The 21,004-nt window shown below is 40.4% G+C and overlaps 1 protein-coding gene across 1 annotated transcript in view; it reads right to left on the reverse strand.

Annotated features, from left to right (window-relative positions):
• Positions 1-18,507, reverse strand: part of CYBB (cytochrome b-245 beta chain) — a 34,606-nt gene extending 16,099 nt beyond the window's left edge. The window contains exons 1-6 of the mRNA XM_059050031.2: positions 18,323-18,507; positions 16,280-16,375; positions 14,535-14,645; positions 5,255-5,339; positions 4,418-4,563; positions 2,188-2,378 (exon numbers count right to left, since the gene is read on the reverse strand). Of these exons, the coding sequence (XP_058906014.1) occupies positions 2,188-2,378; positions 4,418-4,563; positions 5,255-5,339; positions 14,535-14,645; positions 16,280-16,375; positions 18,323-18,367 (674 nt within the window). The 5' untranslated portion in view covers positions 18,368-18,507. The remainder of the gene's footprint in view (positions 1-2,187; positions 2,379-4,417; positions 4,564-5,254; positions 5,340-14,534; positions 14,646-16,279; positions 16,376-18,322) is intronic.
• Between the last annotated feature and the right edge of the window lie 2,497 nt (positions 18,508-21,004).

A 21,004-nucleotide genomic window follows, 5' to 3' on the forward strand; every position in this document is an offset into this window, starting at 1 on the left:
AGGCAGCCTTGGTTTCACATTCCGCGTCCACCCCTTGCTAATTTGGTGGCCTTGGGCAAGTTATTTAACTTCTTTTGAGCCTCAGTTTCTTCAGCTATAAGATAGGTATAAGTACTTCATTGAAAGTTCATTTTAGTAATCAATTAGCATGATGCATATAAAACGCCAAAGTCAGCGTCCAACAAATGATAACTATTAAAGTTCTTAATGCTCAAGTTCACTTGGGGAGTAAGTGATAGAAAAAAAATCTGATTTTCTCCTTCACTTCTCAAGGCCAGGACCGGAAGTCAGAAAACCTGGCTTTTAATCCCAGTTCAGCTGCTACCTATCCAGGAGACCGAGCAATCAGCCAACCAGCATAAGTAGCAGATTCTCCTCAGATGGAGAACGGGGTACATATATCTCCTCCGCTGCTCCAGAGGAAAATACATATCTATGAAACTCTACAAACGTAAAGTGGTGGAATTACTAAGCTAGGGAGGGGAAGAAATTCAGTTTTGTTTTTTTTTTTCTCTAGGATTTTCTCAAACAGCTGGATGATGACCGAGTCCCATTTAAAGATACTCAAATGCTTTTAGGAGAGATAAGAGAGTCTTTGTCTACACAGATTTTTCAGTGCTTAGAAAGAGATGACCAGGCATCAGGGTCAGCAAGTTGATCAAGAATGCACTTGAGGACAGGAAACAATATTCAGTATCCTGTACTAACCTATAATGGAAAAGAATATGAAAAAGAATGGATATGTATAACGGAGTCACTTTGCTGTACACCTGAAACTAACATAACATTGTACATCAACTATACTTCAATAAAATAAATTTTAAAAAAAGAATGCACATGAGGGGTTGCCACAGGCTGCTTCTCTCCACCCTTCCCCTTTTCAGGTCTCAGCCACTTCTAGGCTGACTTGACTCAGACCAGAGTCATTGAGCCTTGACACCTACTTCCTCTACCCTTAGTTATCTGGAGCCCCGTACCCACTGGGGAACTTCCCAGGCCTGCTTTTGCATGCAGGTGGGAGAATCAGCTAGTGTGAAAGAGTAGAAAAAGGAAGCCTGGTATGAAAGAAGGGTCCCAATAAGGCAAGCTCTCCCAACCACACATCCAGGCACCGTGTGTCTCTATGAGAGCATTCATCATGGCCTGCCTTAGCCCATCTGGTCTCCAACCCCAGCTATGCCACGGATAAACTGGTAGTGGCTTGGTTACACACTTTACCTTTTTTAGTCTGTTTCCTTGTCTACAATTTCCCCTGGAAATGGGGATAGTAAGGGCATCTCTACCTTTTGGAGATTAAAAGAAACATTTCATGTCTGTAACAGATGCTCAATAGAAGCTAGCTTTTCCCTTTATTATGTTAGGATGCTTGAAGGCAGTAAGCATGTATTTCTCCTTCTAGTATTCCCCACACTGCCTGAGATACGTCCTCATACACAGAAGGCAATCAGTGAATGATTGGCTTGAATCAAAACTCATTGAACGGGGACTTCCCTGGTGGCTCAGTGGATAAGAATCCGCCTGCCAATGCAGGGGACACAGGTTCGAGCCCTGGTCCAGGAAGATCCCACATGCCGTGGAGCAGCTAAGCCCGTGCGCCATAACTACTGAACCTGCGCTCTAGAGCCCATGCTCCGCAATGAGAGAAGCCACCGACTGCAATGAAAAGCCCACGCACCGCAAGGAAGAGTAGCTCCCGCTTACCACAATTAGAGAAAGCCCACGTGCAGCAACGAAGACCCAAAGGGGCCAAAAATAAATAAAATTAAACAAACAAAAAAAGTCATTGAACGACAGCAAACCCTTTCACCTGATCAATCATTAACCTCTCTGGTTTGGGAGTTTGTCTAATTTTCTAGGGATTAAGCCACAGGAAACATCCTTGCAGACATCCAAGACCCTGCCAGCACTCTCAGCATGCTTTCTATATGCTTGCAAAGATATTCAAAACCTTGGTGTATTTTTCAAGCTCGCTATAAATAACCGCACTATGAATAGTTATGAGTCGGGTACCAGAAACTAAAGTGGTGCTGAGCGGTTTCTATCAAAGTGACTTCTGTTTTCCCCTCATATTCTCTCAGCAGACAGGCTGACCACACAAAGACAGGGAGGTCACTGTGCGTCTAACAGAGTATCACATCTGGAAATTGATGGACATAAAATACTTGGCCTTGGAGTTTAAATACTCACTCAGCTCCATGGATGGCGAGACCAATGAAGAAGATCACAAAGAGATGGTGTGTGTACCAAAACACTTCAAAGTAAGACCTCCTGATGGTTTTGGTGGAGGAGGTGATAATTAATATGAGGCAGAGTGTGATGATAACTCCAGTGATGCCTGCCAACTTAGTCACAGCCACGTACAGGCCTCCTTCAGGATTCTGTAAAACACACACACACACATTATTTGTAGGCTCTCAAATGCAGGGCTACCTATTCATAAAGTGTCCAGTGAATAAGGCAATAGGCATTTTTCATCCCCCCTTTCGATGATCCTAACCGTCCCCCCAACAGAGTGGTATAGAATTGGAATAGATATTTCCAAATTTTAAAAAGTCTTACATGGTTGAGGTATCATAGGAAATATCAGTTGATACACAGAAATAGTTCTAAGGGAGTATCAAACGAAGTATCAACTATATGTCCTAAAAGGGTCTGAAGCGCTTTCTCCCTATGATTTGAAAAGCGTCACAGTGCTTAGTTTGTAAACGTATTCTGTGCATGCCTAACATCTTAGGCTGGGTTCCTCCAAAGCAGATCCTGAGGTAAGGATTCATGGGTGAGGGATTTAGAAAGAATGTGCTCCAGAAGAAGCTGGTAAGGGAATGGTTAATAGGATAGGAAAGAGGAACGAGTCAGGTAAGAGGGTGATCCCGGGCCAAATCTTCAGCCTGATGCTGCAGGGGAACTGTGGAGGGTAAATTACACCTTAGAGTTTATCCTGACTCAAGGCAAGGAAGCTGGGTTTTCATGGCCTGCACCCATCAGTTATTGGTTAAGAGCTGCTCAGCGAGATAGCTATCCAGGCCCTTTCAGATATGGGCAAAGGGACTCCAGTAGCCCCGGGGCAGTCCTTTGAGGAACAAAAGCAAATACAGGAAATTGAAAGTGAAAGCAGGCAGAAGGGTAAGGGAGCACAGACATAGTAAAAGTGATCTGAAGAGATCTGGGCACAGCACTGCAGTGTCAGCTCACTTGATATGTTCACATTGCCACCCTTACGTATCATAGTACAATGAACAAGTAAAAGAAAAATGATCTAAGACATTATAGAAAAAGAATTTCTATTTTATTTGATGCGGTTTAATTCTGTCCCTAAATAGACCAGGCAATTTTTTTTTTTTTTTTTTATATCAGCCTGAGGATAATTATTTCTACAAAGTCATGGAACTTTTCTTGTAATCTATTCTAAACAGACAAGGAAACACGTTTGGAATTCGGTGTATAGTGAGTGATGTGATTCGGCTATCCTCCCAAACCACTGGGCACATGAAGATGACCTAGAGCTTCTGCCTCTGAGTGTAGAAAGCCTCAGCAACTGCTGGAAGGGAAAAAGTCCTTGCCTGAGGATTCCCCAAATGGCTGGCCCTGGAGCAATTAGCAGACATAGGCCACCTCTCAGATGTTGTAGGCAAGAAAGAGGAAAAGCATTGCTGACAGATGTCAGCTGGTGGCTGACCTGGTATTAACACCTCAGCCAGAGGGTTCCCTATTTCATATAAACAATTTCATAGAACACCAACATCAGACAAGGTCATTCTGTCACTGTGATGGACTGACACAGAAACGAGACCACTCTGAAATCTTATCTGAGCCAAGACAAAAACATGGGTGACTGCTACTTCTTGACCTATTACAGATTTAACCCCATTCTTCTGCCTCCTAGAAAAAAATTATTAAGATACCCAACGCTGGAACTGTCCCCAATTCCTGACCATACCTGATCCAGAGCAAATGCTTACTTCCTGAAACCCCTCCTGAACCATCTAACACAAGTCCTACAGCAAGCCTTTCTCAACACCCTCCTGAGATGTCCCAGACTTCCTCATAGTGTGAGGTCTCTGCTGCAGTAAGTAATAAACCCAACTTTGTTTGACTAGACTATGTTTCTGGCTTTCTTTGACTGTTGGGCATTGCCATGGATAAGGCTGTGTTACTCCAGGCTCCACGTATACACATTCTTACAAGTGAATTTAAGAAACTGGAGAACATCTAGTGACCCTCTACATATGGGATCAGGAGTGTGGGAGACATTTTCTCTGTGGCCACATTCTTAGAACCTACAGAATTGTCCCTCTGATAGTTAGTCAACTTTTGTCATTGTCATTGTTCTGACCAAGTAGAATTCTTCACTCACTGAAATCTAATCCTCAGTTTTAATGGTCTAGAGAACATCTGAATCAGGAAATAAGAGGCTTACCTTAATTCTTTGTCGAGCAAAATTGAGGTAAGTTTCATTGGGCTTATCTCCAATGTCAGAGAGTGCTATTGAATAAGGGTCAGAATTGTTGACTCGGGCATTGACACACCACTCCACATTAAATAGATGTGCGATGGTGTGAATCGCTGAAGAGGGCAGAGAAGAGAAACAAAGAGGGTGAAGTGTGTGTACAATTTTATTTGTAGCTGGGTTTCTGGCTGCAGCCCCTGACTCTACGATAAGTTACTGGAGATTTGATAAGGATCCCTTCTTACACCACCACCACCACCTTAATAATTATAATAATAACACAAAATACACATAAACACATGAATACTATCATATATACATATGTATATATATATATATATATATATATACATATATATATAAACAATAAGAAAAAGAAAGTGTTTAGCTAATAAGGGCTATCTTAAGAAATTCTCAACTTATGGGCTATGGCCCTTGTAGGGTTATTGCAAGAAATCCATGAATCTACATGTTCAACCAAGTATTTAAAAGATAAATGAATAAAAGCTCTCATATGTGGACTAACAAACAATTTTGATGTTAAAAAGTGTATAAAAGGGTGAATATACTGGGATTTTATCAGAAGAGCCTAAGGGAAAAAAGTTTTAAGACCTGAAGGAATAAATCCTAGTGCTGGGATCACAGAAAGAGTGGTGAATATTTTTTCACAGAACTCATTCAAAAAATACACGTCCAATCACCACCTAATCTACCTGCAAAGGCTGATCCCTTATTTAAAAAATATCTTAGAGGGAACACTCTGGTTCCAAGTTTTCTTTGCAGTCTCAACTATCTTAATGAACATACCAGTGTGAAGTGCAATCATCCATGCCACCATTTTATGAAAGGTGAGGTTCCTGTCCAGTTGTCTTCGAATTCTTGTTGAGCAGCACTTTGGATTAAAGGGAAAAGAATGAAGTAGTAATTGTTAACAAGAAAGTTTTCTCTGTGCCAGGCATTAGACCCATATTATCTCATTTAATTCCTATGACCACCCTAAAACCTACATCATTCTACCCATTTGACAGATGAGAACACTGAGGCTCAGATAGATATAGTCATCTTCCAAGGTCAAACAGACAATAAGTGGCATGGCTGACTTAACCAATGTTTTAGGTTCTCATACTATTCACATAAAAAGCCTCTCATGGAATCCATTGCTTAATTGTATAAAATATGAATTTGGACAGAAAACATCTAACTACATAGTTTCTAGTTCAGATTAAGTTATTCAATAATGAGGGGATATAGAAATTTTAAAAGGACAGGGCTGCCGTCAAAGACCTGAAGGTCCATGGGGACACAGACTAGTGAACAGTTCTAGAACAAGTGAATAGTTTTAGAATAGCACCCTTCCAGGACATAGACACTATGAGAGGAGAAAAAAAGTGTCCACCTGCATATGTTGATAGAGACAATGTAATAAGGGAGATCATTAACAAAATAATCATAGCAAAAATAATAATAGTACTTACAAAGAACTTGTGCAAGGAGCTGCTTTAAGTGTTTTTTTAAATTGTTTTTTAAATTTTTGACCACACTGTGCAGCACACGGCATCTTAGTTCCCTGACCAGGGATCGGACCTGCACCCCCTGCAGTGGAAGCGCAGAGTCTTAACCACTGGACCGCCAGGGAAGTCCCTAGGAGCTGCTTTAAGTGTTTTACATGCATCGACTCATTTCATTCTTACATTAATCCTATGTGGGAGGTACCATTATTACACCACATGACAGATGAGGAAACAAAGGCATAGAGAAGTTACCTTCCCTTAGGTTGCATAGTTAATAAGTGACAGAGCTGGGGTCTAAACCCAGGCTCTCTGATGCCAGATATATCAACATTCTGATATTTCATACCTTTTATGATTACCTTGGCATTAAAATGGCATTTTGGTCAATTGGTTAGTGTAATTTTCCTACTGACATATGTTAGAAGATGTGGGTTTGAATCTGGATTCATGTCAATGCCCAAAGTAGAGAAAAAAAAAACAAAACTGGTTTCTGGTTGAATCAGACAGAACTTTGTTCTCCTGAAAAGTGGTCAAGTGCTCACTCTGGATGCTTTGTTTCCAAGGCTAGATGTCCTGCCATAGAGATTCAGAAAACTTTTAAGGAGAACAGAGTGAAGTGCAAAAAACCCCCAAAACAAAACAAAAAGCTCAGGTATTTTAAATACCTGGTTCCAAACATATTCAATTTCAATATAGGGGTGTTAAATATTTGTCTTACTTATTTTTAATAAAATGTTCTGGTTTTATAGAAAAAATAGAATTGCATAGAAAATTGTGCTTACTCCACTATCTCTGAGGTAGCTACATCTAGGGAGGGCAGGCTGTTTGGATCATGAAAGCAGATTCCTGGAACTGCAGAAATACTAGTAAGGAAGACACTGAGGACTTCAGAGAAAGGAAAAAACATTTAGGCTTTATTGAGTGCCTTCTGTGAGCCAGGCAGTTTAGCCATAATCATTGCCTCATTTAATGTAACCAGATAAGTATTACTGTCCTTATTTTACACATAACAAAACTAAAGCTAACTCTCACATTGGCTGGGATCCAGAACTATTTGTCTTCAAGGTTCATTCCCTTTTCCATCAAACCAAATGTAAAGATACAGTCACTATTATTCTACATGTCTAAAAACCAAGACAAGAAGTTAAGTGAAAGTACTGTATCTGGAAAGTGAGGTTAGAGGGAGTAAGTTTGGGAAGGGAAGGGAACCAATAAAGGGTGTATTAGCACATCAACTACCACTACCATATCTATCAGCGGGCTCTCCGATCAGGGAACTCTGGGAGACTGTGTAGGATACGCCCCCAGACGTTTGTTACCTGAGGGGTTAGGAAACTTGGGTAGTCTCTACCAACTCCTATCCATCATTGGCTGAGGGCTCTTCCCAGGGCATCAACTCCCTGGCATTTCCGACTTGCCCCAGGAGAGGGCTGAAAGAAAATCCTCGGGCAGAGAATGACCTGAGCTGGCAGAAGACAGCTGCCCCATGTACTGGAACTGACAGTGCAGAGGGAAGACTGGTGGAACCCTACCAGCAGCAGCTACAACAAATTGTTCATCCATGACTCAGGCTCTCAAAATAGGGGTTTCCTGGTTGACATCACTTCTTTTACACTTCTGTTGGTGAAGAATTGACTGTCCTGTTTTCTTTGATAGCCTCATTGTCTTTTGTGTCATTGTTTTACTCCTTTGTAGTTTTTACAATTTTAAGAAAATATCTTTTTCCTGTTTCCTGATCGCTAGGTTCCTCCACAGCTTCGCAGAGTCCTTGTGGTAGGCAGAATTGTAAGATGATCTCCAGTGACTTTACATAATCTCCTCCCCTTGAGTGTGGGTGAGACCTGACCTATGACTATGATAGGATGACGCTCCTGTGATTTTGTTACATTATATGGAAAAAGGGATTTTGCAAACTGACCTTTCCAAACTGACCTTAAGAGAGAGATTATCTGGGTGGGCCTGACCCAATCACACGAGCCCTTTAAATCGGGGTCTAAAGGTCAGAAATCTTAGGTGCAAGAAGTATTTGATACACTGTTGCTGGCTTGAAGATGGAACAGGCCACATGGCAAGGAATACACCTCGGATCTGAGAGCAGCCCCAGAGTAACTGTGAGCAAGAGACAGGGACCTTAGTCCTGCAGCTGCCAGGGACTGAATTTTGCCAACAAGAATGAGCTTGGAAGATTTTACCCAGAGTTTGCATATGAGTATTCAGCCCAGTTGACGCCTTGATGTCAGCTTTGTGACACCCTGAGCAACAGGATGCTGGACTTCTGCACAGCTGTGAACTAGTAAATGGGAGTTGTTTTAAGCCTCTAAGTTTGTGGAAATTTGTTACACAGAAATAGATCATTTAATACAGTCCTCATTGGAGTGATAGACGCAATTGGAGTCCCAGGAAGGAGAGAATGGGAATTAGTAGGGTCAGAAAGCAATTTGCCATCAGATATATTTGTGTTGGACCCCAGCCCTACCACCTAGCTGTGTGACATTGAACGATATGCTCAGTTTCCAGCTTTCTCACCTATATATTTATCATAATTATTCCCTCGTAGGTCTGTTTCATAGATTCATTGAGAGGTATTTAATAAACACTCGATTTTAGTTTTTGGTATCATTATTTAACTTTTCAGCTAGTATGGCACGGCTCCCCAGCTAGAGGGTAAGCGTCCTGTGTGCAGAGCAATATGTCATGTATTTTTGAACAATCCTTTCATAACTATTTGGTTAAATGACATTTTCACTGTCCTAGAACCCAAGCCAATTATTCTAAACCTATAGAGATGTATTTACCCACATATCTATACATGCCAAACGATTTTCTTTTCTACTTCCAGACAAATTGTTTTGAAACTTTTGGGGGAAAAGATACTTGCTCCTGCATGCTGAATTTGAAGAAAAGGAATGTGGTTTTGTCATGGTCTCTACACTCTACTCTACATCATCAACATGGATCATCAAAAATATGAAACAATAGATTTCAATGCCTCTTATCAGCTTGAGCAACAAACTGTTGGAGAAAAATTAACTGAGAGCCAGAAAAATGGAGAGATGTGCTTGGGAAACACAGGTCCATTCAGTAATAGTCTGATCTTAATAGGTGGTTTAAAAAAATGCTATTTAGTATGAAATACATACATTGTATTGGAAGAAAAAATGGAGACTCTTAGTCACTAATGAGTTAGTAGAACTAACTAAGGTCCTACCAGGGCACCAATCCCTCATTTTTCCAAGCCACCCTCTATAGTGTGGTCAGGAATGGCAAACACATCCAAAGAGAAGCCGTAAGCCATGATTATACAGGGCTTCCAGATATAATTTCCTCATCATTTCCTGACAAGGGGGCAAGATGGCTGGTTGGTGGGGTAGAAAGGGAGGGCTTTGCTGCCTGTGACTGCCCAGGGCTTTTTTCTCCCTCCCTGCCATGCAGGAACCATTTTTATGCTTTTGAGTCCCTTGTGAATTACCGCCAGCCACCTACTAATGACCCAAGCTGCCATCATGCACAACAGCTTCCTCACCAAACAATTGCTCTTCTTTTTGCCATTGACTTCTAAAGGGAAGTTCCTCTGTTACTCTCAACTAGAGCCTTGCCCGATCTCAATAAGCTAACATTCAAGCGCAAGGGAGATTAGTGAGTTATCTCGGCAGCTTGCTATGCTCGATTCAAACTGTGAGAGCAAAAAAATTCAAAACATTGAGAAATGGAACAAAGAAGTGCATATTTAATGGGGCAAAACATTAGCTTCTGTAACATGAGTGTTATGGAAACTTTAAAGTTCTATTTTATGTACACCTGGTCTTGCCACAAGTGCCATGATGAATCTGAATTAGATATTAATATTAATTAGATATTTATATTAGATATTTATATTTATATTAGATATTTATATATTTATTTATATATATATTATATATTTATATGCAGTTTGAGAGAAATTACAAAAGCCAGCCTTGGATCTACAGAACTCAGGCAAAGAAACTGACAGTAATGTTGAAACCTGGTGGCAGTAGAATATGCGATAAATATGAAGAACACCACTGGATTTGTACAGCACTGTCTATAATTTTGAAATTACATGTTTATCTTCTATCTCTTCCATAAAACTCTAAGCTCCCTGAGCTCATGGCTCATCCATGTCCATGTCTTACTCTCTACTCACTCTATGTCCTCTGTGCTTAGCATAGAGTTGGCACTCAACAAATATTTGTTAACTGACAACTCATTAGTTGACAGGCTTAGTCCATTAACACACTTTTAGAATATCATTCATATTCATTCTTACACTTGCATTATGTCACCTGCTTTTTAGCTAAAAACAACAACAAAAAGAAAAACAACAGCTATGAGACAGGAAGTCCAAGAGCCTTGCCCTGGACCACATGGTCAGATATAGAGCTACATCGAGGGCCTCTGACTCCCAGGCTATATAAGGTTATAGAAAAGAGCTCACTCTCTTGTCTTCCTGTTTCTTTCTGATCTTCAGACTAGAACTTCCATCCAAGTTGAGGTTATTAAGGCTTCTTTGGGGACTTCTGTATGCTGAGTCCCACCATTCCCCATTTCCCTCAACAGAGCAGGCTCAGAATCCTTACCCCTATTTTTTCTGGGGTGGGCCAACCCTGCGGTCTTCTTTCTCCAGCTAAGCAGAAGGATTATAAAGCCAAGTCTAAAGGATTAAGACCACTAGAAACTGAAGTTCTGTGACTGTTAAGTTTGCATAAAGGCCTACTAATAAATCCTTGAAGTTACAACATCCTTGTCACTTCTAGACTAGGTTATTCAGCCTGCCCAAATATTCATATATACGTGATGGACTTTCTTGGACCAGAGGACCACCACAAGAGAGTTTTGAGTTTAGGTGGCATGTAGGAAAGTGAACAGGCTCTGCAGGCACAAGCACCTGGGCTGGTATCCCAATGCTCTCAATGAATTTCATCCCCACCTCACTGGCCTGACATGCAGATTTCACGAGGTGAGGTCTAGGAAGACTCAATAAGTGGCAGGTGTTATAATTTCCAACAGTAGTCACAGTATGTGTACTCATTTTAATCCCAATCTGAAGAGAAGGATCTTTGCCCAGTTCACATTTCAGATTGGGAAATCTGGAGGAGGGACACACCCCATCTGTAAAAGAATCTTACTTGCTGCTAATTTCAAAAAATATTTTCTTTGACATACAGGTCTCTCTGGTTAGAGAGTTGAGTTTCTCTGCAATTTGAAGAGCAGTCTCATTTCACCCCTGTCTTTAGAGACCCTCATGAGGATCTTCCCTCCTTTTAGGCCACAGGAAGCCTAAAAGTGGTCATTACAACATGTGCCACTCATGGGGCATGGCCGCGCAATGCCATTGCAATTTGGGCCTGTGGGGTAACAAGGATTTCTTAACAGGCTGTCCTGGCGAAAACACTGCCTGTTTCTCAGGGTTTACTTCCTCTAAATAGAAAGTATTTGAACAGGGGGTGGGGGGGAGAATAAAAAAGCTACAGTCCTCGAACTTCATGTAGCAAATGTTCATTGGGCACCTGCAATATACCAGATGTTGTACTTTACAGGTGGCTCATCAATAAAACTTTTCAATTACCATATGATCCAGCAATCCCACTCCTGGGCATATATCCGGACAAAACTATAATTCAAAAAGATACATGTACCCCAATGTTCATAGCAGCACTATTCACAAGAGCCAAGATATGGAAGCAACCTAAATGTCCATCAACAGATGAATGGTCAGGAATGACCTATTTACAATAGGTACATATATACGATGGAATACTACTCACCCATAAAAAGAATGAAATAATGCCATTTGCAGCAACTTGGATGGACCTAGAGATTATCACACTAAGTGAAGTAAGTCAGAAATAGAAAGACAAATACCATATGATATAACTTATATGTGGAATCTGAAATATGACACAGCTGAACCTATCTACGAAGCACAAACAGACTCACAGAGAGAACAGACTTGTGGTTGCCAAGGGGGAGGGGTGTGGGGGAGGGATGAACTGGGAGTTTGGGGTTAGTAGATGCAAACTATTACATATAGAATGGATGAACAACAAGGTCCTACTGTACAGCACAGGGAACTATATTCAATGTGCTATGATAAATTGTAATGGAAAAGAATATAAAAATGAATGTATATATATGAATAACTGAGTCACTTTGGTGTACAGCATAAATTAACACAACATTGTAAATCAACTATACTTCAATTTTAAAAAAAAGAAAACTTTTCAATCAAATGGAGTTCTACCTCTGTGGTTTCTTAGGTTAAAAAGATGATTTGGGAAATCCTTGTAATCAATGTCTACTGTTAGTTGTAGCCTGCTAACCCTATATTAGTAAATCAAGTATTGTATAGTTCTCAAAGAAAAAGAATCTCCTTAGGATCAATGTGAATTTAGTAAGACTAGGGAAAACGAGGCAGAGCTCAAGGCAAGTTTTGTTATTGGTAGTTTAGATCACTTTCCTTCAACCACTTAGTCTTTGATTACCAATTAAGTATTAACATCTCAGCTATACATTTAAGGTCCTAGTTTACCAGCAAAGCTCCAGCCTGACCTCAGACACCTGCCCTTTAAAATCCCTACACTCCCATCAAAGTAGATTGCTTGCTTCTCTTCACTATAAATGACCTCTACTTAATAGGTAATTTTTTTTAAAAAAGCTAGTTAATATAAAAAGAACATCTTATTAAAAGGAAAACGAGAGGCTACTAGTCACGAATGAGCAGTGGAATGGATCCCACCAGGGTATCAGTCCCTAACTTTGGAAGAGCTGCCCTCTACGGTGTGGTCAGGAATGGCAAACACATCCAAAGAGAAGCCACAAGTCATGATCACACAGGACTTTCAAGGATATGATTTCCTCACCATTTCCTGTGCTTTTGCCCATACCGTTTTCTCCATGTAGAATGTCTTTCTCTCTCCTTTATATCTTGTACAGGCTTATTTTATCCTTATATGCCCATATCTGATGCCACCTTCTCTTAGAAGCCTTTTTCCATCCCCTGTGCCACCTGATATAATTTCCCCCTCCTTTGATGGATTCCCTGTAGCTCCTTATTTGTAACATTTTGTGGGACCCATCATATTTTGCTTTGTATCATATTAATTTGAGTACATGTGCAGATTCCAAGTTCTTTTTTTCTCATCTTTGTATAACAATATCAATAAGAAATTCGTGTACCATTTTATAGATTTCAAAAGCTCTTCCTACATAATCTTTTTTTCTTCTAGCATAGTATATTAGGGGCTCTCTGGATTGTTCAAGTGAGGGTGAAAGAGCCCAGGCATTTAGAAAGCTTTGAACTCCTCATTCTATGGACATAACACCTGTCACATTCATTACATAGTGACTCATAGCTCACTGATCCCATCTCTTTGGATATTATCCACAAAAGAGATTTTCTCTGACTTAAAAATTTTGAAAATCATGGCACTATGAGATTAATTCCCAAATTTCACGTCAGTCTCATAAATCTGTTTATATACATATACCTATACGTCATATGATGTATATCTGTGTGTGTACATGCACATGTACTTTATTGCTATTGTTGAGGTATATGTTGACTGGTTGTTGTTTCCTTTTTGTTTGTTTGTTCTTAATGTCTGTTCCAGGTTAAATGGCTAACCCAGGGAGCCCCACCAACAAATAATATAAAAATAAACTAGAGAATCAAGCATTGCTTGGCTCGTGAATATCGTACAGAGGTTGGAATCCTCACAAACTCTTGGTTTGCTTTTCCTATTGATACAGGCACTATGGAGAACAGTATGGAGGTTCCTCAAAAAACTAAAAATAGAACTACCATATGACCCAGCAATCCCACCACTGGGCATATACCCAGAGAAAATCATAATTCAAAAAGAGTCATGTACCAAAATGTTCATTGCAGCTCTATTTACAATAGCCAGGACATGGAAGCAACCTAAGTGTCCATCGACAGATGAATGGATAAAGAAGATGTGGCACATATATACAATGGATTATTACTCAGCCATAAAAAGGAACGAAATTGGGTCATTTGTTGAGATGTGGATGCATCTAGAGTCTGTCATACAGAGTGAAGTAAGTCAGAAAGAGAAAAACAAATACCGCATGCTAACACATATATATGGAATCTAAGAAAAAAAAATGGTCATGAAGAACCTAGGGGTAGGACAGGAATAAAGACACAGACGTACAGAATGGACTTGAGGATATGGGGAGGGGGAAGGGTAAGCTGGGACAAAGTGAGAGAGTGGCATGGACATATATACACTACCAAACATAAAATAGATAGCTAGTGGGAAGCAGCCGCATAGCACAGGGAGATCAGCTCAGTGCTTTGTGTCCACCTAGAGGGGTGGGATAGGGAGGGTAGGAGGGAGGGAGACGCAGGAGGGAAGAGATATGGGAACATATGTATATGTATAACTGATTCACTTTGTTATAAAGCAGAAACTAACACACCATTGTAAAGCAATTATACTCCAAGAAAGATGTTAAGAAATGGGGGGGCATTGAGCTTGATGGCCTTCGAAATTCTGAGGAACTCAAACTTTGTAAATGTTGGTTCTTACCGCACTGGAACCCCTGAGGAAAGACAGCAGATTTCGACAGACTGGCAGTAGAATCAGCATGCAGTTGAAATTGAGGCAGGCTGCAGGGGCCCTGGCCAGTGCCAGCGCTGACTGGAAAAGGCAGGATAAGAAGCAGGGTGACTCCTGTGCGCCCAGGACACCGCCCGCCCCACTTGCCTACACCCACTCCCCCAGGCTTCCCAGCACGAGGCCCACACTCAAGAGATACCACGTTATCTGGGAAGAAAGGTCCTTTAGAGCCAGGGCTCTTCTTCATAAATGAATAAAATGTTGGGGTGGGGAGCAAGGGCCAGATTAAAATAAATATTATGAATACTTTCAAACATAAAGAGAATTTGAAATAATTTCACAATGAATACCTGTTGATTCATCTCCAAGATTCTACCTTTTACATTTTACAGTGGTTGCTCTAGCACATGTCTATTCATCTCTCCATCCATCTATCCATCCCTCTATCCATCCATCAATGCATCTTATTATTTTATTTATTTATTTATTTCATTTTTCTTTTTTGCGGCGGGCCTCTCACTGTCGTGGCCTCTCCCGTTGCGGAGCACAGGCTCGGGACGCGCAGGCTCAGCGGCCATGGCTCACGGGCCCAGCCGCTCCGCGGCACGTGGGATCTTCCCGGACCAGGGCACGAACCCAGGTCCCCTGCATCGGCAGGCGGACTCCCAACCACTGCGCCACCAGGGAAGCCCCACATCTTATTTTTGATGCATTTCGAAGTAAGTTGCAGATATTGGTTCACTTCCTCCTAAATATTTAAGCATGCATATCATTAACTAGAGTTCAGTATAGAAATTAGGTCTTTGTAAAGATTTTGTTAGCACATAGACTAACCACAACAGTAACTAAGTTTGTATGGTGTAACGCTTTGGCATTATAATTGTTCTTTGTAATCCCTAAAGAAGTTGCGTATTTTGGAGGGGGAAAATGCAAAGGGAAATCATCCTTTTCAGCATCAAGCTGAATAAGTTAACAACAATTATAATAATGTAGTGTAGTTATATGTTATAATTATTTATGCATATGATGTATAATACATGTTATAATTAGTATTATTAAGTAATGGTCTCAGTATGATGTAACAAATGATATCCTCTGGGGGCAGTCATAATTGTACTTATTTTCTTGTTTTCATTTACGACGAAGAAGAGCCCTGGCAGTTAAAGGAAACTGAGAACGTTAATGGACCCAAGAAAAGTCAGGGGCCTTTGCTCTGCCAGTTGAGTCAAAGAACGTGATCTTTGGGCAAGTTCCTCAAAGGCTCCATATGTAGGGAGAGGCTTATTTCCTGAAGATTATTCTATAACATGTCATTAGGAGCAGGGCTTTTCATGCACAAAAGTTAGTAGGAATTGGATGATTTAGAGAATATAGGAAGTCCCACTTGTGCCACCTGTGTCACCCCTGAATCGATCTTTCCAACCTGGCTATCCATTCCGGAGTCAGTATTAGATTTCTCCTTCAAGCTAAACAGTAGCACAGTAGTTCTTGGGAGGGGAAGGATGCTGCTGGGACCCTCTGCCACACTTCTGTCTGTCCCACACTGGAAGGCCTAAAGACTCTTGCTCAGGGGGTTGCAATGGAGGGAGTGAGGCCGATGGTGATCTTTGGGTTGGTCAGAATATTTCTTTAAAATGTTAAAAGGAATAGGAACAGGAATCTCTGATTAGACATGGGAGCCAGTCAATACTGTGGGAGATGGAACTTATACTTACCCCAAGAAGTTTTCGAGTGTAGAAGAACTTATCTGGAATATCATAAACCCGGTAGTACCAGACAAAGAGGAAGACGTTCATGCCCAGCCATACCAGCTGCACAAACAGAAGTGGTTGCGTGAAGTTTTCATGTTTCAACAGGTAGATTTCACAGCAGTTTAGAGTCAGACCAGGGTCAGGACTTCCCCAAGTACAGCCTTTGATTAAGGTGGTTACAAAGCCAGCTCCTTCCTGCAAGAGGATCACTACACTTCTCTGTAACTAAACTTTCCTCCCTGTGTTGTCCCCTGTGATTGGTATACTACTTGGGCAGTATGCCGAGTTATTATCTGTCTATCTCCCCTCCTTTCTTTCTCCTTCTTTTAGATTGATAGATGACAGCAGGTGACTCTTCTTCCAAAGAGAAGGGAAAGGAATCTGTTCCTATGCTGTCCCCTGCACCAGCGGGACTTTGCGTTTGATTCTCACAGGTGTGATTACCTCTCTCTGCCACACAGCATCCCGCCCCAGCTAGTGGAGGTCTCCTCAGCTAAAATGACAAGGCTTTCATTCTACTTGATAAGTTTTGCTTCACTTTTGAGAGAGGTACTATTCAGCATCAAAGAGGGAATGAGAGGCATGGGATTTTTTTTTTTTTTTTAAAGGGAGCTCCTTCTAGATTGTGACTGATCATTTCATCGCAAGCACTGACTGTATCAGATGATGACTCTACCCAGTCCTCCACCTTCGGCTCCACAGTAGCAATCTGTCCTTAACTGTGCTTTGAGGCTATTTGATGTCCTTCGATGCTTGAGAATAGTCTCTCTTTATAAAGAAAAAGGTACTAAAACCACTTCTCCATTTCCTAATCTTGTCACTTTTACTCTTGCCTTCCAAGCTGTGTCTTCACTTTTAGAGGTCACTTCCCAGGGAAAACTGTGGTAAGAGCTAAAAGTGTATATATTTGAACTTACTGTTTATAGGAGTAATCCGTTCTTCAAATGGGGACAAGAAAGCAACTTAACAGCTTGGAGTCCTCAGAACAATTCTGTATTGCATTAGAGTGTTGATTTGGCTTAATTTTTTCTTACTGACAAAATATTTGTGATTTTTATTTTATCTGTGCCACTCATTTCTCTCTACCTGTACAGCTCAAAGAGTCATATTTACTTCATGATAAATTCTTTCAAAAAATTCAATCATAAGTGTTCTTTTTAACATCTGGGTAATACTTTAATTGGCTATTTGGAAAAGCTACTTATAAATCACATTTCTATCTTCCCAGTTGTCTGTGATTGCTTTGCTGAGGCCACTGTCTTAAAAAAATAGTTGATCTATGTTATGTTAAAAACTAAAGAAATCATCATGTCTGTTCAAAAATTAGCCATATCTTTACTTATAAAAATTGTTTCTCAAGACAGATTATATTGATTTATATTCAGCTAAATATAATATATATCATATATACGCTATACATAGGTGTCTAGATCGCTTTTTTTCAATTCCCTTCCCTTAAATTTTTAAAAACCTCACAAATAACTAAAGTTTACCTCAGAGGAAAGAAGATACTTTTTAAAAAAAGAAAATTGAGAACTTCAATTATTTTTGGTGTAATTACTGAAATAAAGGCCAATTTCCCATACATGAGCCAGTCTTGCATTTGTTATTTGGAAAACTGTATAAAATTTCAATTGCCCATTTTTAGGTGGTATAAATACATAAAAAATAGAGAAATTTGCCTCCGAGTAAACATAATAAGCAACTCAGATTCAAGGATCACTAGCATGAAATCTCTTCTACTCCCACTGTGAAATGCTGGCTAATTTATTACTCCTAAAAACTCCAGAAATAAACTAGGTGAAGTGAGCCCCCAGACATTCTTTCCATTAATAAGTTTGGAAGAATGGACTCACTCTGCTTACAGATGGATGCATGTTCACATAATAAATCAGTTTCAACACAATTTCTCAAACAAAACAAACAAAAAAGCTTTGCTCTATTTTCATTTCCAAGAGAACCCAGACAAGTCAGAGAATTTGTAATTTCATTCTCATTGGTACTTACAACGACAAAGATGGAGAGGCCCTCATTCACAAACAAGTTCCCCATGGTGGCAGAGGTTCAGTGCCTCGAGTGTGCCTTTCTTCTCTGCTATGCTTCTTCCTCCCATGAGGAAATGAAAACAGCAGCCTTGGGGCAATCTGTTTCCTTTTCTATTATCAGAAATTAGCTAATCATTGGTCAACTGTAAAGCTTGTCTCCATAACAAATTTAAATCTTTAACCACAAAAAAATGACAGAAAAAAAGTCTACAATGATCCAATCACAACTAAACATAGTGGGAAATGAAACTAATTTCTACAACTGAGAGGCAAATACGAGTACAATTCATGGTGTTTTACACTGTGAATTAATTTTTGGACTGATCAGTTATCAAGTGGCAATTTTTAAAAAGTCACCCAACTAGCCATGACTTTGGGCTAGGTAAAAAACATTAAATACATGTGATATCCTTTGACAGGCTGGAGCAGCATTTATAGTCTTGTTGAGAAAAATTATAACAGTTGTGATAGCTGATATTTATAGAATACTTACTTTGCGCCAATTTTTAAAGATATGTATGTGTGCATGTAAATACATGTGTATGTACATATATACACACACATATGTATATATGAGTTGATACATATCTATGTGTGTGTCTACATACAAAGACACTCACACACACATACATAAATTCTGTATATAAAGAAATTAATTTGATACTAACAATTCAACACTATAAAGTAGTTTCTATTGTTATGATTACATGTACAGATGAGGAAACAGATCCAGAGCAGTTAAGTTACTTGGCCAAAGTCATGCAGTTAGGAAACCATGCAGTTGGGATCTAAAACCCAAGCAATTTGGCTATATTTTTAACCATGATACCAGAAAAAAAAGCCTGACAGTGGCAACTACATCCCAAATCACTCCTAATACAGCCATGGGAAAAGAAAACATAACAAATAGACCAAAATGTTTGAATGACTGTAGTATTCCCAGGCGGACATGACATTTTTCTAGGCAAGGTAGGTAAACAGGGTCAGAACAAAGGTATGTCAGATGTGGTAGATGCCAAAGTCAGATTTAGCATTTTTTTTTCTCTGACTCCCATGCAGTCTTTAGGACATGAAAGAGACAGAAGGGTAGGATGGTGACCCCTAATTGCATCAGGGTGGTTGTACAACAGCTAGAGTGAATAGAGAGGTAAAAGAAGAAACTGGAGGAGCAAAAGGGAACAAGAGAAGAAAAAAGAGAAGGAGAGGCCCGAACTCTTTGGGTTATTGTCTATGAAGCACTTGAGACAACCTGCAGAATTATGGCCGTGAGTAAAGTAATATTGTTTTTCACTTTTTAATATTTAAGGAAAGGTACTCAACTGTGACTTTCTGCATGGCTCTTGAGTCATAGGTAACCCACATAAAGGACAGTCGGCTCCCTGGTTCAGTTACACACAGAGATGAATTCAAAGACACACAGTTAGACAATCAAATTATATGCCAGTTATTTGCCTCTCTGCTCTGGGATTTGTTCCTCAGCCTTTACTTGCTCTGTTCTGTTTCAGATGACCGGTCCGCCTTCCCCCCTGTGGCCTGACCTCCTGCTGGCCATCACCACTGTAGTTCCAGCTCCTGCCAGATGGCCCTGGCTTCTGGGCTTGAGTTACACTGCCTCCTGCCAGGTTTCGTCCAACCCGGAGGGCGGTCACCACTTCCTGTAGTTGTTAATCTTTATGTTGCCTCTGCAGCCACGTGGGGATTCTCCACTTTCCCATCATCCATGTAACAAATCCCTGGGGTGAAATTCCCTCTGCTGAAATAAGGTGGTTTCTGTTTTCCTGACTGGACTTTGCCTGATACAGAAAGTAATTCAGACCTGTACTCATTTTCTTGTGGAATTAAAGAATTGAGGCATATATGCTTAATGGGGAATAAAACACCTTAAAATCTGTTCTCCCTCCTTCTGTTACTCTCAGGTTCTTTCACAGTGATGACTGCTGTTCCATCAGGCTCTTTGAAGCTTACCAAAGTCTTCCCCTCCCTACCCCTCCTCTCTTTTCTCTTTCCCAGCCTACTGGTTGATCTTGCCTTACTCTATCTTAATCTTCAAGTCTCTCCCACATTTTTTCATCTACCTCCTGAGGCCCGTGCTCTGCTGGGGAAGCAATGGAGAAGGAACCCTGGATACTCATATACTAGGAAATAATGTTCCTCGAATATTTCCCAACTTCTTTCCCCTCCCTCCACAGTTTGAGAAGAAAATTCAAAAAAGAAAGAATATTTTTGTGAGTGATCAACCATTCCCTCCTATGGCTTTTTTTCCCTCCTTTATAAAAGTAATCACAGGGCTGTGAGTAGAGCTGTCTTAGGAGCCTTAAGAACTTCAATCAGTTTCACAGCTGCAGGAAGAGAGCTCAGTTGCAATGAAGAGTAAAATCTTTCTTTTATGGAAAGTAACTTCGCTTTTGAGAATACTGTTCCAGTGAATTTCAATGTCCTCTGCTCTTGAAAAGACAAGCGGAGGGTTTGATAAAGGAGCAACAGGTACTGGTTGACTGGTATGGACTGGACACCAAGAATGAAGAAAATTGAACCTCTGTGCGTTAGCTAACAGTCTATCTTCTCCCAGTCACTCTGGCTTCCACTGCCTCCTAAACTGTTAATGTCAAGTTAGACTGTGACGAATATAAGGAAGTATTCACCC

This window comes from Kogia breviceps, chromosome X (genome assembly GCF_026419965.1).
Source record: "Kogia breviceps isolate mKogBre1 chromosome X, mKogBre1 haplotype 1, whole genome shotgun sequence".
In the NCBI taxonomy this organism is placed as follows: domain Eukaryota; kingdom Metazoa; phylum Chordata; class Mammalia; order Artiodactyla; family Physeteridae; genus Kogia; species Kogia breviceps.